The sequence below is a fragment of the Mycteria americana genome, unplaced genomic scaffold, assembly GCF_035582795.1.
Source record: "Mycteria americana isolate JAX WOST 10 ecotype Jacksonville Zoo and Gardens unplaced genomic scaffold, USCA_MyAme_1.0 Scaffold_135, whole genome shotgun sequence".
NCBI lineage: Eukaryota > Metazoa > Chordata > Aves > Ciconiiformes > Ciconiidae > Mycteria > Mycteria americana.
The window spans coordinates 81,794-96,591 of record NW_027445475.1 but is presented as its reverse complement, the minus strand read 5'-3'; the positions used below and the strand labels follow the sequence as shown (position 1 = coordinate 96,591).

General features: G+C 73.1%; 3 protein-coding genes across 3 annotated transcripts; 2 read left to right on the top strand and 1 right to left on the bottom strand.

The window, feature by feature from the left end:
- Window positions 1-240: 240 nt before the first annotated feature.
- LOC142403208 (E3 ubiquitin-protein ligase RNF5-like) lies at window positions 241-2,686 on the bottom strand. Its single transcript, XM_075489404.1, is given in 7 exon segments — window positions 241-467; window positions 711-816; window positions 1,098-1,152; window positions 1,702-1,769; window positions 1,771-1,803; window positions 1,936-1,954; window positions 2,422-2,686. Coding segments are annotated over 7 exon segments (510 nt in total). The 5' UTR covers window positions 2,562-2,686; the 3' UTR covers window positions 241-378.
- A 448-nt stretch (window positions 2,687-3,134) lies between these two features.
- On the top strand, window positions 3,135-6,830 carry AGPAT1 (1-acylglycerol-3-phosphate O-acyltransferase 1). Its single transcript, XM_075489406.1, has 7 exons — window positions 3,135-3,204; window positions 3,372-3,561; window positions 4,133-4,266; window positions 4,598-4,773; window positions 4,950-5,045; window positions 5,119-5,191; window positions 5,672-6,830. Exons 2-7 carry the CDS (start codon window positions 3,377-3,379, stop codon window positions 5,830-5,832), a joined length of 825 nt encoding a protein of 274 aa, XP_075345521.1. The 5' UTR covers window positions 3,135-3,204; window positions 3,372-3,376; the 3' UTR covers window positions 5,833-6,830.
- Window positions 6,831-9,705: 2,875 nt separating this feature from the next.
- Window positions 9,706-14,334, top strand: LOC142403211 (uncharacterized). Its single transcript, XM_075489407.1, has 2 exons — window positions 9,706-11,150; window positions 12,758-14,334. The coding sequence occupies exons 1-2, from the start codon at window positions 9,721-9,723 to the stop codon at window positions 13,662-13,664; spliced, it is 2,337 nt and encodes a 778-aa protein (XP_075345522.1). The 5' UTR covers window positions 9,706-9,720; the 3' UTR covers window positions 13,665-14,334.
- Window positions 14,335-14,798: the final 464 nt, after the last annotated feature.

Here is a 14,798-nt window from a genome sequence, read left to right as displayed (position 1 = left end):
TTTCTGAGGCCCCTCCCTGTGCAAGCACTTACCCCGGGGAGCCCCGCCCCCTAATCTCCCTTAAAGGGGCAGCGCCCTTGCGGCGGCCCCCCTCCCCCCCCGGGGCCGTTTTCTACCCGGATTAATAAAAAACGGGAAAAATAAACCCGGATCTTCGCCCGGGGGGGAGGGGGTACCCCCCCCCGCCTTTGTGCTTCATTTTGGGCCCCTGAAACCCTCTGAATGCCCCAAAACAGACACGGGGGGAGGGGGAGCAGCTTTATTCACAGTTGGGGGGGGCTGGGGGTGGCAAACCCCCACGGGGGGGGGGGGGGGGGCCAGGGCCCCTGCAGCATCCAGGGGGTCCCAGAGCCCCCCAGCCCCATTGACCCCCCGGGGTCAAACGCTGAGCAGCCAGAGGAAGAACGCAGCAGCGATGAAGAGGAAGATGGAGTCCAGCGAGCCCGGGGGAGGGTCCCCAGCGTCCCCTGCGGGGGGGGGGGACACACACCCCCAAACCCCCTGTCAGTGGGGGGAGCCCCAGGACACCTCCACTGGGAGGGGGGACCCCAAGCACCCCCCTGGGAGCACCCCAAGAGCGGGATGGGAAAGGTCCCCACCCCGGGGGGGACTTTGGTCCCAGGGAGGTACTGGGGGGGGTCCCCTTGGGGCACATTTGGGGTGCACAGGGGGTCCCGGGCGGGGCCCCGGGGGGGGTCCCAGGGACGTACCTGTGCCGGCGGCGGGGGGCTGTGGGGCGGCGCTGAAGAAGGCGAAGGGGAACGCCCCGAAGCCGAAGGCCACGTGGAAGCTGCTGCTGGGGCCGGTGGGGGGCACCTGGGGGGACACGGGGAGGCTGCGTCACTGGGGGGGGGAATGGGGGCGTTGAGGGGTGTTGAGGTACTGAGGGGTGGGGGCACTTGGGGGGCTGTATCGCTCGGGGGGGACGTGTGGGGGGGTTGTTGGGGAGGGGGGAGGGGGGGGGGCTGCATCGCCTGGGGGGGATGGGGGGAGTCACTTGGCACTTGGGGGGCTGTGGGGGCACTTGGGGGGCTCGGGGGTGGGGCATGGGGCTGGGATGTGCTGGGGGGCTGCCGTGGGGCCCAGCGGTCACTCACCTCCTGGCTCTCGGGCTCCGGGCGCTGCCCCCGGGGTCGGGGGGGGGTCTCCAGCCTGGGGGGGGGGGTGAGGGGGGGAACAGGCCCTCCGCACCCCACAGCGGTGCCCCATAGCCCCCCCAGCCCCCATAGCCACTGCCCCACATCCCCTCCCGCTTCTCATGCCCCCCCCACTCCCCCCAGCCCCCCCCACTCTACATGAGTCTCAGTGCCCACAGCCCCCCATAAACCCCCCTCCGTAGTCCCCCCCCGGCACCCCTCATGGATCCCCAAAACCCCCCAGCCCCCTCACCAGGGGTCCCAGCCCCCCGTGACCCCCCACCGGGGGGTCCCTGCCCCCCCGTCACTCCCCCAGCCCCCTCACCAGGGGTCCTAGCCCCCCTCCAGCCCCTCATCGGGGTCCCACCACCCCCATGATCCCCCCAGCCCCCTCACAGGGGGTCCCAGCCCCCCGTGACCCCCCGCCCCCCCACCGGGGGGTCCCAGCCCCCCGTGACCACCCCAGCCCCCTTACCAGGGGTCCTAGCCCCCCTCCAGCCCCCTCACCGGGGGTCCCAGCCCCCCCCGTGACCCCCCCAGCCCCCCGCGACCCCCCGCCCCTCACCGAGGGTCCCGGCGGGCGCTGTCCCGCCCGTAGAGGGGCACGACGCTGTCGCGGCTGATCCCAGCCCCCACAGACGGCGCAGCGGGGCCGTGTCAGCAGCCACTGTGGGACCCACAGCGCTGCCCCACGGCCCCCACACCGGGGCACCCCAGGCCCATGGGCGGGGCAGCCCGTGCCCCACTCCCGGCCGATCCCTGCCCCACGGACGGGCCCCCGCCCCCGGGGGTCGCTCACCTGGTGCAGGCAGGGCCAGCTGCAAGGGGGGACACGGCGTCAGCGCCCCACGGCCGGGCCCGTCCTCCCCCTATAGCTGCCCCATAGCCCCCACACCCCCTGGAGCCCCATAGGCCCCATAGCCCCACCAGAGACCCCATAGCCCCCCCCCAGCTCTCCCTATGGCCCCCTATAGTCCCCTATAGCCCCTCTACAGCCCCCCCAGAGACCCCATAGCTCACCCTACAGTCCCCTATAGGCTCCCGTAGCCCCCCCCGTCCCCATAGCCCCCCCATAGCTCACCCTATGGCCCCCTATAGTCCCCCATACCCCCTATAGCCCCACCAGAGACCCCACAGCCCCCCCCATAGCTCACTCTGTAGTCCCTATAGCCCCCCCCAGCTCACCCTATGGCCCCCCCATACCCCCTGTGGCCCCGCCCCCAGCCCCACACAGGCCCGCCCCCACCCTAAGCCCCGCCCCCGCCCCGCCGGCCCCGCCCCTCACCAGTACAAGTGCCCGCAGCGGCCAATCACGGCGTCGCGCGCGGGCTCCAGGCAGAGGTTGCAGGCGAAGGCGCCGCCGCCGCCGCCGCCGCGGTTTGGCCCCTCGGGGCCCCCGTCCGGCGCCCCCGCGTCCGCCGCCATCTTCCGCCTCCGCGCGGCCCCGCCTGCCCCGCCTCGCTGCGTCTCATTGGCCGTCCCGCCCGCCGGTCACCGCCTGCCGGCCTTCCGCCCCTTCTACTGGCGGCGGGGAGCGCAGCCCCGCCTCCCCGGGTGGGCGGTGCTCGTTTAGCGCGTCGCTATTGGGTGGCGCGATCAGCCATCGAGCCCCCCCCCCCCCCCCGGCTCCTCCTCCCGGCAACGGGGCGGGGCGGCCGCTTTCAATTGGTCTGTACGTACGGAGGCAGGGCGCTGCCTCCAGGGGGCGCGGTGGCCGGAGCTGATTGGCCGCGCCGCCTTAACCGGCCCGCCGCGCCGCCCAATCAGCGCGCGGGCCGGCTCCCGCCTTCCCGCCGTCCCTTCGGGGGGCGGCACGAGGCGGTGGCGGCGTTGCCGTGGCGACGCGCGGTCCCGCCCACCCCCGCTCCCCCACCACCACCCGCCGCCATGCCTGGTTGCCAGGGGAACGGCGCAGGGCGGGGGGCGGGACGCGCGGCCGGCGCGGCCGGCGCTCATTGGCTCCTTGAGCCGCCCGTCAGCGATACCGCTTCCGCTGCCGCCGCCGCCGCCGGGAAGGGCCCGCCGCCGCCGCCGCCGCAGCCGCCGCCGCCCCGCCCGGCCCCGCCCGGTACCGGGGAGCGGCGGGGGGGGGTCCCGGGGGGCGCGCAGGGTTCGGGGCTGAGGCGGGGGTTGGGGCTGGGGGCGTTCCCTGCCGGGCGCTGGGGCCCGGGGGGGGGCCCGGGAGGGGGGTCCCGGGGTCCCGGGCCCGCCCTGAGGCTCCGCCGCCCCCCGCAGGCGCCATGGAGGTGACGGTGGGGACGGCGGCGCTGGCGCTGGCGCTGCTGGCGCTGCCGGTGCTGTACGAGCGGAGCGGCTCCTTCCGCTTCTTCTGCAAGATGGGCTTCTACAACGGGTGGATCCTGCTGCTGGCGCTGGTGGCCATCCCGCTCTGCGCCCTGCGCGGCCGCGACGTGGAGAACATGAAGTGGGGGCGGGATGGGGGGATGGGATGGGGGGCACGGGGGGATGGGATGGGGGGGCACGGGGGGATGGGGGGGCGACACGGGGGGATGGGATGGGGGGCACGGGGGGAGGTGGGGCGACACGGGGGGGTGGGATGGGGGGGATGGGATGGGGGGCACGGGGGGAGGTGGGGCGACACGGGGGGACGGGGGGGTGGGATGGGGGGGATGTGGGGGGATGGGACGGGGGGATGTGGGGGGACACGGGGGGATGTGGGGGGATGGGATGTGGGGGTATGGGATGTGGGGGGACACGGGGGGACGGGGGGGTGGGATGTGGGGGGATGCAGGGGGACGTGGGGTGATGGGATGGGGGGGGACACGGGGGGATGTGGGGGCATGGCATGTGGGGGGACACGGGGGGATGGGGGGGGATGGGATGAGGGGGACACGGGGCCGGGCCGCCCCCTTCGCCGCCTGGGGTTCCCGGACGTGAACTGTGGGGGTACGCGGGGCCGTGGGGCAGCACTGGGTGGCCGTGGGGCAGCCGTGGAGCGGCCGTGGGGCATCGCCTTAACCCGTGTCCCCGGGCAGGATCATCCGGGGGCTGATGCAGCACGTGAAGCACCTCTACGGGATCCGGATGGCGGTGCGGGGCGCCCAGCACTTCCCCCCCCGGCAGCCCTACGTCGTGGTCAGCAACCACCAGAGCTCCCTCGACCTGCTGGGTACGCCCGCCCCACGGCCCTGCCCCACGGCCCTGGCCCGTACCCCCTGTGCCCCTATCTCATCGTCAGCAGCCACCGCAGCTCCCTCGATCCCCTGGGCGCACCCGCCCCACGGCGCTGCCCCACCGCCTGACCCTCTAGCAGCCCCCTGCCCCATGGCCGCCCTTCAACCCCAGCCCCACGGCGGCCCCACGGCGGCCCCACGGCAGCCCCACAGCTGATGCGGCCCCCAGGGGTGATGGAGGCGCCGCCGGAGCGGTGTGTGCACGTAGCCGGCCCCGTAGCCGCCCCCTGGCCCTATAGCCGCCCCCCGGCTAACGGCAGCCCCCAGGGATGATGGAGGTGCTGCCGGACCGCTGCGTGCCCATCGCCAAGCGGGAGCTGCTCTACATGGGGGCCGTGGGGGTGGTCTGCTGGCTCGGCGGCATCATCTTCATCGACCGCAAGCGGACGCACGACGCCATCAGCGTCATGGCCGAGGCCGCCCACACCATGCTCAGCCAGGACGTGAGTGGGGCACCGGGGGGGCCTCGTGTCAGGCTGTGCTGGGGGGCAGCTGGGGGGTAGCTCGCCCCGTAGTGATGTGGGGCGGCCTCAGCTCACCATGGGGCAGTCCTGGCTGATCCCCCTCGCCGTGGGGCACCCCCGGCCTTGCCGTGGGGCGGCCCCCCGTCTCCCCCCAGGTCCGGGTGTGGGTCTTCCCCGAGGGGACACGCAACCACAGCGGCTCCATGCTGCCTTTCAAGCGGGGCGCCTTCCACCTCGCTGTCCAGGCCCAGGTACGGGGGCTGCCACGGGGCGGCCGTGGGGCGGCCGTGGGGCAGCACCCCTCACCCCCCGCCTGCCCCCCAGGTCCCCGTCGTCCCCATCGTTATCTCCTCCTACCAGCACTTCTACAGCAAACAGGAGCGGAGGTTCACGGCCGGTGAGGGGCTGGGGGCCCGGGTTTGGGGGACGCCCGGGGATCTAGGGGGCATGAGGGGAGTCGGAGGGGGTCCGTAGAGGGGGGCTGGGGGGACACACGGGGCTAGGGGGAATCCGGGGGCACGTGGATGGGGGTCTGGGGGGGGTACGTGGCTCTGGGGGTGCTATGGGGGGCATTGGGGCATGTGGGGGAGTCTAGGGGGTACCTGGAGGGGTGGCTGGGGGGCACGTATGTGTCTGGGGAGCTGTGGGACACATGGGGGCTCTGGGGGGATACACGTGGGTCTGGGGGGCCCGTGGGGTACATGGGGGGAGGTTTGGGGGTGCTAATGGGGGGCTGCGGGCACATGGGGGGGCTGTGGGGTACATGGAAGAGGGTGTGTGGGGGTCTGGGGTGTACGCGGGGAGGGGGCCCACGTCCAGGGGGGCCCGGGTGGGCTGTGGGGCAGCTGTGCGGCGCCCCCCAACCCCCTGCCCCCAGGGCAGTGCGTGATCCAGGTGCTGCCCCCGCTGCCCACCCGGGGGCTGGGCCCGGCCGACGTCCCGGCGCTCACCGAGCGGGTCCGTGCCGCCATGCTGGAGGCCTTCGAGGCGCTCTCGGCCGAGCTGTGCCCCACGGCGCCGCCCCCCGCCCCCCAGTGACCCGCCCCACGGCCACCCGCTGCCCCACGGCGCTGCCCGGCCCCACGGTGGCGGGAGAGGGGCTGACCCTCACGTGGAACGTGGACTGACCCACGGGCGGGGCACGGGCTGACCCGCGCGTAGAACGTGGACTGACACGTGGCGGGGCACGGACCCACAAGCGGGGCACGCGCGGACCCACGCGTAGGACACGGACCAACCCGCGCCGGGGCACAGAGCAACCCTCGGCGGGATCCATAGGAAGAGTGTGGCCTGACCCACGGCGGGAGCGCGGGGCGACCCACGGCGGGACTTGGAGGAAGAGCGGGGCTGGACTGACCCCCAAGTGGGGCATGGAGCGACCCACAGCGGGACCCATGGAAGCGCATGGACTGACCCACGGCGGGAGCTGGAGGAAGAGCTTGGTCAGACCCATGGCGGGATGCAGAGCGGGGACCTGGTCTGACCCACGGCGGGACCCACAGAAGGCTCCCGGGGTGACCCAGAGCGGGACCATGGTATGACCCACGGCGGGACCCCCACGGACCGACCCACTCCAGACCCCCACATGAGGGGGCCCCCAAAGACCGACCCACTCTAGACCTCCACGTAGGGGGGGCCCCATGGACCGACCCACTCCGGACCCCCATGTGAGGGGGCCCCCACGGACCGACCCACACCAGACCCCCACGTGGGGGGGTATCCATGGACCAACCCACTCCAGACCCCCACGTGGGGGCCCCAGGGACTGACCCACGGCTCGTGGGGGGGCACAGGGCTGACCCCCCCCCCAATGACCGGCGCCATTTGGGGACTGGGGGGTCCCAGGCCGTTGGGTAGTGCGGGGGGGCAGGTGCTGATTGGCTGCCAGAACAGGCCCCGCCCCCTTTTTAGGGGGCAACGCCACGTATTTATTGGGGGGGGGGAACGGATTTTGCCAAATTTCCCTCCTGCCCCCGGCTCGGGGGTCCCCCCCGCTTTTAATAAACCCCCCCCAGTCGTGGCGCCTTGTGATGTCACGGCGGCTGAGCGATGATGTCATGGGGGGGATGGGAACGATGTCAGCGGCGGGTTTTGTACCCGAAGCCGTTCCTCCCGCCCCCGCAGTCACCTGGGGGGGGACACGGGGGGTTAGGAGGAGGGCGGGGGGGGCCCGGGATGATCTGGGGGGGGGTCTCTATGTGGCCATAGGGTCCCTGGGGCATCCTATGGGGGACTTGGGGGCTTGTGATGGGTCATGGGGGGAGGTTGGGGGGGGGGTCTTGGGATGCCCCTGGGGGTCAGGGGTGCCGTAGGGATCCCAGGAGCTCGTGGGGGGTCTTGGGGGGCCGTGGGGGGTCCCGGGGGTGTGGGGTGACCCTGGGGTCCCCTCGGGTCGGGGGGGCACTCACAGGCCCCCAGTCGCTCCTCCAGGTCCATCAGCTGCTCCCCCAGAGCCTCCACCCGGTCCAGGTACCGCAGGGGCCCCCCCAGCGCCTGCCCCACACACGGGGGGGGTCAGGTGGGGGGCGCCCGAGTCCCGCCACACCCACCCCAGGTGCTGGGGGGGTGGGAGCTCCTCCAGCACCCACTTATGGGGCACGGGGACCCCCAAACCGCCCCTGGCCCCACCTGCTCCAGCGCCTCCATCCGCTCCTGCAGCGCCGTCAGCTGGGCCATGAGGGGCTCCGGGGGGGGCGCTGGGGGGGGGCGGGCGACCCCATGGGACCCTGGCGTCCGGGACCCCCGCTGCCCCCCCGGCCTGTCCCCTCCCTGCAGCACCCCAGGTGACCGGGGGGGGTCCCTGCTCCCCCTCCCACCACCCGCAGGGGACCCAGGCATCTGGGACCCCCACCTTCCCCCATGGATCCGGGGGGGTCCCCGCTTCTCCCCCCCCTTTCCCCCCCCCAGCTGTCCATCTCTGAGCCCCCCGCCCCAGATCCCTGCCCCCCGGACCCCCAGCTCACCCTGCCGGCAGACGACGCTGGGCCGCAGCACCCGTCGCTCCACCCGCCGCGAGGCCACCCGGTACGTGGTGCTGTGGGCACCCGCGTGGGACCCAGGCGGCCGGGACCCGCAGCCCCCGGGCAGCCGGACCCCCGCCCCACAAGGACCCAAGGGGGTCTGCTGCCCCTGGGGGACCCAGGCGCCCAGGAACCCCCCACACACACACCCACAGGGACCCCCCCAAAGGGCTCCCCCTCCCACCCCCAGGGGCCCAGGCCCCCCTCTCCCCACGCGGACCCAGGCGCCCGGGACCCCCCGCCCCAAGGACCCAGGTCTCCAGCCCCCCACCCCACAGGGTCCCCCCAAGGGGCTCCCGCTCCCCCACCTCCCAGGCACCCAGCTGTCCAGACCCGCCCCTCCCCTTGGGACCCCCGTGCCCATCATTGGGGACCCCCGTGCCCCCCCCCCCCCCCCCCGGGGGACCCCCGTGCGCCCCCCCCCCCGGGGTACCGGTAGGTGCTGCAGACGCGGCCCCCGCAGAGGGTGAGGTAGGGCCGGTGCTGGGCCTGGGCGAAGGTCTCGCTGTGGGGCTGGGGCACCCACTGCAGGCGGCGGGCGCAGACCCCCCCGCTGCGGGGCGGGTTAGGGGGACAGCCCACGGGGGACACCCCCCCCGTGGGGGGGACCCCCCCCCCCCCCCCGGGAACTCCCAGGACGCCCCAGAGGGGTTTCCCAGGACTTCCCTCGCCCCCCGGGGACCCCCCGGGACCCCCTCACCTCTCCGGGGCCCCCCCCGGCAGCGCGGCCCCCAGCGCAGCCCCCCACAGCAGGGCGGCCAGCATGCTGCAGCGACGGGGACACGGGTGGCCGGGAGCGCCCAGCCCCCCCGGGACCGGGGCGGCCCCCTCCCCCCCCGCCGGCCCCCTCCCCTCCCCCCCCCGCCCCACAAAGGCCCCTTGTCCCCACGGGGCCGGCGACGTCGGGGCCCGGTGACCCCGCGGGGGTGGCACAGGCGACGCTTTGTGCTGGGCTGGACGGGGCCCCCCCCGGAGCCGAGGGGCCCCCGGGTCCCGTGGGGCATCTCCGTGGGGGATAGGGGAGTCCCCGTGGGGTGGGGGGACATGAGACAGCGCCGTGGGGGACACGGGGGGGGGGTCCCCGTGAGGTAGGGGGACATGGGGCATCCCCGTGGGGGAGATGGGGGGACACGGGGCACCGCCGTGGGGGAGATGGGGGGACATGGGGGGCCTCCGTGGGGTGGGGGGACACGGGGCATCCCTGTGGGGTGGGGGATACGAGGCATCGCCGTGGGGGAAAGGGGGGCTCCCCGTGGGGCGGGAGGACACGGGACAGTGCCGTGGGGGAGATGGGGGGGGTCCCCGTGGGGCGGGGGTACACGGGACAGCGCCGTGGGGGAGATGGGGGGACATGGGGGACCCCCGTGGGGTGGGGGGACACGGGGCGCCGCCGTGGGGGACATGGGACATCCCCGTGGGGGTCCCCGTGGGGCGGGGGGACACGGGAGAGCGCCGTGGGGGGCAGGGGGCGTCCTCGTGGGGTAGGCTCCTCCAGGTTGAAGCGACGGGGCCGTTTTGGGCCAGAAAACCCGTTTTCTGTGGGCGCAGAAAAACTCTGTGCCCAGGCCCCAGAGGCGCTGGGGGGTCCCCCCGCCCCGTGACAGACTTTGGGGTTTTCCCCATCGCCCCAATTTTATGGCGATTTTTGCGTCGCCGCGGCCGGATCCGGCCCCGGGGTTGGGCCGTGGGTCCCCGAAGTGCGCTGACGGCCCCACCCGGGACCCCCCACGCGGGACCCCCGCCCCATTTAAGCTCCCCCCCGGGGCTCTTCCCCCCGGGCTGCGCTGGGATTTTGGGGTCCCCCCCTGCCCAGCCTTTCCCCGCCCGGGGCTCCCCGCGATGGGGGGGGGTGGTGTCTCTGCGCTCGTGTCCCGCGGGGGTCGCGCGTGGGGCCGGGGGGGGCGGGATGCGGGGGGGCGGCGGGGGGTTGGGCTTCCTGGGTCAGCGCCGCCGCCGCCGCCTCCATTGTCCGCGGGGCCGCGGCGGCAGCGGCGGGAGCGGGACGGGAGCGGGAGCGGAGCGGGAGCGGAGCCGGGCGGGGGCAGCCCCCGGCCCCAGCCCCAGCCCCGGGGCGGGCGGCAGCACCGACCCCCCCCGCCCCGGCCTCTGCCCCAGCGCAGGTACCGGGGGTCTCTCGGCCCCCCCAGCGCAGGAGCCGGGGGTGTCACCTCCCCCCCCCGCGGGTACCGGGCGTCTCACTGCCCCCTCCCCCACCCAGCGCAGGTACCGGCGGTCTCACCCACCCCCGCGCAGGTACCGGGGGTCTGACACCCTCCCCCTCGCCGCAGGAACCAGGGGTCTCGCCCCACCCCCTCCCCCCCGAGGGTACCGGGGGTCTCCGCCCCCCCCCCCCCCCCCCCTACAGCTACTGGGGTCTCGCCCTCCCCGGGGGGGGGCTCAGCAGGATGCGGTGCATGGGGTGACGGCCCCATCCCTGGCCATGTCCCCCCGCAAGGCCAAGCGGGCCGGGGGGCAGCCCCCCGAGGGGGCGACGGTGGCAGCGGCGGTGGCAGCCCCCCCCCGGGCCTCCCTGGGGATCCGCAAGCGCAAGGACTTCGTGGCGCAGCCGGGGGGGCGGGCGGAGGAGAGCCCCAACATCTGCGTGGAGTGCGGGCAGAGCTTCGCCCAGAGCTCTGGCCTCGCCAGCCACCGCCGCAGCCACGCGGCCCCGCGGCCCCACCGCTGCCCCGACTGCGGCAAGAGCTTCGGCGTCAGCTCCAGCCTCAGCCGCCACCGCCGCATCCACACCGGCGAGAAGCCCTTTGCTTGCCCCGACTGCGGCAAGAGCTTCAGCGACAAGTCCAACCTCACCCAGCACCGCCGCGTCCACACCGGGGAGAAGCCCTACCGCTGCGGTGACTGCGGCAAGAGCTTCAGCCGCAGCTCCCACCGCAAGAAGCACCTGCGGCACCTCCCAGCCGGCAAGCGTCCATCGCGCTGCGGTGCCCAGCCACGGGACGGGGTGGCCGGCAGCGGCAGCGGGCCGGCCAAGGCGCGGCGGAAGGCGTCGGCGCTCAACACGTGCGGTGAGTGCTGGCAGAGCTTCGGCCAGAACGCCGACCTGGTGAAGCACATGCGCATCCACACCGGGGAGAAGCCCTTCCAGTGCGGCCACTGCGGGAAGCGCTTCAGCGTCAGCTCCAACCTCTTCCGCCACCGCCGCATCCACACCGGGGAGAAGCCCTACGCCTGTGCCGACTGCGGGAAGAGCTTCACCGACAAGTCCACCCTCACCCAGCACCGCCGCACCCACACCGGGGAGAAGCCCTACGTCTGCGGCGTCTGCGGAAAGGGCTTCAGCCACAGCTCCCACCACAAGCGCCACGAGAAGATCCACCGCGGGGACGGGCCCCTCCTGGCCTTCGCACCTCGGCCCTTCTGAGGGTGGCAGGGGCTGCGGTGCCGGCGGTGCCGGGGGGCGGCTGCCGGAGGGCCCCGGTGCAGCCCTGGGGGTGCCGTGCCCAGGGAACCCTCTCCCCCAGGGACACCCACGCCTCGTTAGGAAGCTCTTAATTACCACTTTCTACCTTTGTTTGTCCCGTGGGGGTTCCCCACTGGTTTGGGGGGGCTCTGCGCCCCGCCCCACCCCGCTCGCCCCGTCGGTGCCCCCTGAGCTGCCGCGGTGGCTGGGGGGTCCCGGTGGCGCAGCCCCCCCGTCCCGTCCCGTCACGTCCTGTCCCGTCCCGTCCCGTCCCGTCCCGTCCCTCCCCGTGGGTTTTGCCACCCCACAGCCCTGGGGGAATAAATCCCAGTGGAAAACCCAGCCCCGGCTTGTCTCTGCCGGAGCCGCCGTCCCGCCGCACCAGTAGCACCAGTTGCTCCAGCGTGGTCGCTCCCCGTTTCCAGGCAGAGCACCCAAAACGAGGCTTTTTTTGGGGGGGTGGGGGGTATCAGAGCAGTGTGGACCCTCCACACCCCCGCGAGAGGAGGGTCCCCCGGCTGAGCCCCCTCGGGCAGGAGCCCCCCGTCCCGCTCCCGGCCCCCCCGGGGTGAGGGTGGGGGTTAGGCCGGCCCCTTCCCGGGGGCGTTCGGAGATCGGGGGGCGGCGACCCTGCGGCCGCCCCACGCGGGAATCGGGGAGCACAATCGGGAGAGGGACAAAGGCGGGGGCAGCCCCACGAGTCCCCCCCTGCCCAGCCCCGGGGTCGGGGGGGGGTCGCTGCCCTGGGGTGCCCCGGGGGGTGGGGGTGGGGCTGGGACCCCCGCGAGCGGCTGCCCGGGGGATACCGGGGGGGGACGGACGGACGGACGTCGGGTGTCGGGGAGGATGTTGGGGGGATGGCGGGTGTCGGGGGGTGTCAGGGCGGGGGGGGGGGAATGGCGGGGGGGCTGTGGGGGCCGGGGCGGGGGAGGATGTCGGGTTTGAGCTTCCTGGGTCAGGCGCTGCCGCCTCCATTGTCGGCCGGAGCCGGGCGGAGCCGCGCGGGCGGCCCGGACCCCCCCGCAGTCGCCGGAGGAGCCGCGGCCGCCCCCGGGAGCGCGGAGCGGGGCAGCCCCGGCCCCCCCCGCCCCGGTCCCCCCGCCCGGGGCACCCCCTCGCGGCTCCCGGTCCCCCCCCCCGCGCCCCCGGCCCTGCGTGGGGCCGGCTCCGGCGAGGGTCTCCCCGGCTGCCTGGAGCCCCCCCGCCCGCCGCCTGTCCGTCCGTCCATCCGTCCGTCCGCCCTCTGTTCCCCCTCCCGCCGTCCCCCTGAGCGTCCCCAGGGCCCCGCCGAGGGGTCAGGGCTGATTCCCTCCCCCTCCCGGCCGTGGGGTGAGCCCAGCATGTCCCCCCGCAAGCCCAGGGGTGCTGTGGGCAAGAGCCCGGAGAAGAAGAAGAAGCAGCCCCCGAAGAACAAGCGCAAGGCGGAGAAGCCGAAGCGCAGCCCCCCCGAGCAGGAGGCGGAGGAGGAGGAGGAGGAGGAGGAGGAAGCAGCGGTGGCAGCGGCTCCCTCCCCGCCACCTGCCAAGGGCGAGCGGCCGAATTTGTGCTCTGAGTGCGGGAAGAGCTTCCTGCACGGCTCGGACCTGGTGAACCACCAGCGCATCCACACCGGTGCCAAACCCTTTGTCTGCGACGACTGTGGCAAGAGCTTCCGGCAGAGTTCGACGCTCATCACCCACCGGCGCATCCACACCGGCGAGGCGCCCTACGCCTGTGGCTACTGTGGCAAGAGCTTCCGCGTCAGCTCCAACTTCGTCCGACACCGGCGCATCCACACCGGCGAGAAGCCCTACCACTGCCCCGCCTGCGGCAAGAGCTTCACCGACAAGTCCACCCTCACCCAGCACCAGCGCACCCACACCGGCGAGAAGCCCTACCGCTGCGCCGACTGCGGCAAGAGCTTCAGCCGCAGCTCCCACCGCAAGCGGCACCTCCGCAACCCCCCCGCCAAGGGCCGCGGGCGATGTGCCCGCCGCGGCCCCGAGCCACCCCCCACCAAGGCCAAGGAGGCCAAGGGCGGGAAGAAGCCGCTGGCCACCGAGGTCCCCAACACCTGCGCCGAGTGCTGGCAGAGCTTCGGCCAGAGCTCCGACCTGGTGAAGCACATGCGCATCCACACCGGGGAGAAGCCCTTCGCCTGCCCCCACTGCGGGAAGCGCTTCAGCGTCAGCTCCAACCTCACCCGCCACCGCCGCATCCACACTGGGGAGAAGCCCTACGCCTGTGCCGACTGCGGGAAGAGCTTCACCGACAAGTCCACCCTCACCCAGCACCGCCGCACCCACACCGGGGAGAAGCCCTACGCCTGCGCCTACTGCGGCAAGAGCTTCAGCCGCAGCTCCCACCACAAGCGCCACGAGCGGACCCACGCCGGGGAGGCCCCCGACGCCCTTCTGCCCCTCTGGCCCTGCCCAGCCCAGGGCTTCTAACTGCTGCTGGGGCCGGGGCCGGGGCCGGGCCGAGGAAAACCCTCCTGGAAGCTGCCCTGGCCCTTTGGCTGGGTTGCACGGACATAACCGGGACGGCAAAATCACCGGGTCCGTGAGGTTTGAGTTACTGTCAGAGCTGCCGTGTCCGTCCGCCTGCCCGCCCGCCCAGGGCTTGGGCAGCTGCTGCAGTGCCTGCTCTGCTGCCGGGACGAGCCCAGGGCCGGGGGGACAAGCACAGAGACCCCAGCTCTGCTGGGACAAATGCGCTCAGACAGGGGGGACTTGCCCTGAGTGGCCCCCAGGCAGCCCTTTCCAGCAGATTTAACCAAAATCCCCTATTTTCTACCCAATTTTCTTTGGGGCTGGGGGCTCCCACCCTCCTGCTCCCCCAGTGCTGGCGCAGCCACACAGAGCCTGTGATGGGGAGCAGCAGAGAATGCACCCCCACCCCTCACCCTGTAAATGCCTGTTAGTGGTAACGATAATAATTATGGTGATTCGTTGTCATGGCTGGTGCCGCCACTGAAGCAAAAGCTTTGCCTGAATTTGGGCAGGGTTTTCCCCACCACTTCGGGTTTCCTGGGGGTAAAAAAAAAAAAGCGTTTCCCCATTATAAAAAAAAAAAAAACAAAACAAACAACCCCAAACTTAATAAAATACTGTCTTTTTTTTTTTTTTTTGAAGTTTGAAGTTTGGGGTGTTTTCAGAGCAGAGGGAAGCACAATGGTGCCGGATGCTGACGGCGAGCCGGCATGTTTGGGACCGAGCACTGGTTTTGCAGACGAGGTCCCCCTCCCCCACCGGCCTGGGGGGGGTGTGGGATGAGCTGGGTTCCTTCCCTTGAGGGCTTTGGGTGGTGGTTTGTTTTTTTGTTGTTTTTGGTTTTTTTTTTTTTTTGGCATTTCTTCCCAAAATGTCCACATTTTTGGGCCATTTCTTCCCCAGGGCTGAGGCTGGAGCCATGCGCCCAGTTCGGGGCTTCGGTCTGGGGCAGTAAAGAGCTGCTGGGATGCAGCGGGGTCTCGGGGGGGAATGGGGGTCTGGGGCACTAAGGGCGGGTAATGGCCCTGGGACACACACACATCCCCGCCCCGGGCTCTATTTCAGCCCCATCCCGGGGATTTCGGTGCTTTT

Coding starts and splice junctions, on each gene's coding strand:
- LOC142403211 (XM_075489407.1), top strand. CDS start 9,721: ATGCGGGGGGGCGGCGGGGGGTTGGGCTTCCTGGGTCAGCGCCGCCGC. Junction 11,151..12,757: donor AAGCGCCACGAGAAGATCCA/CCGCGGGGACGG, acceptor CCCGCCACCTGC/CAAGGGCGAGCGGCCGAATT.
- AGPAT1 (XM_075489406.1), top strand. CDS start 3,377: ATGGAGGTGACGGTGGGGACGGCGGCGCTGGCGCTGGCGCTGCTGGCG. Junction 3,562..4,132: donor CGCGACGTGGAGAACATGAA/GTGGGGGCGGGA, acceptor GTCCCCGGGCAG/GATCATCCGGGGGCTGATGC. Junction 4,774..4,949: donor ACACCATGCTCAGCCAGGAC/GTGAGTGGGGCA, acceptor GTCTCCCCCCAG/GTCCGGGTGTGGGTCTTCCC.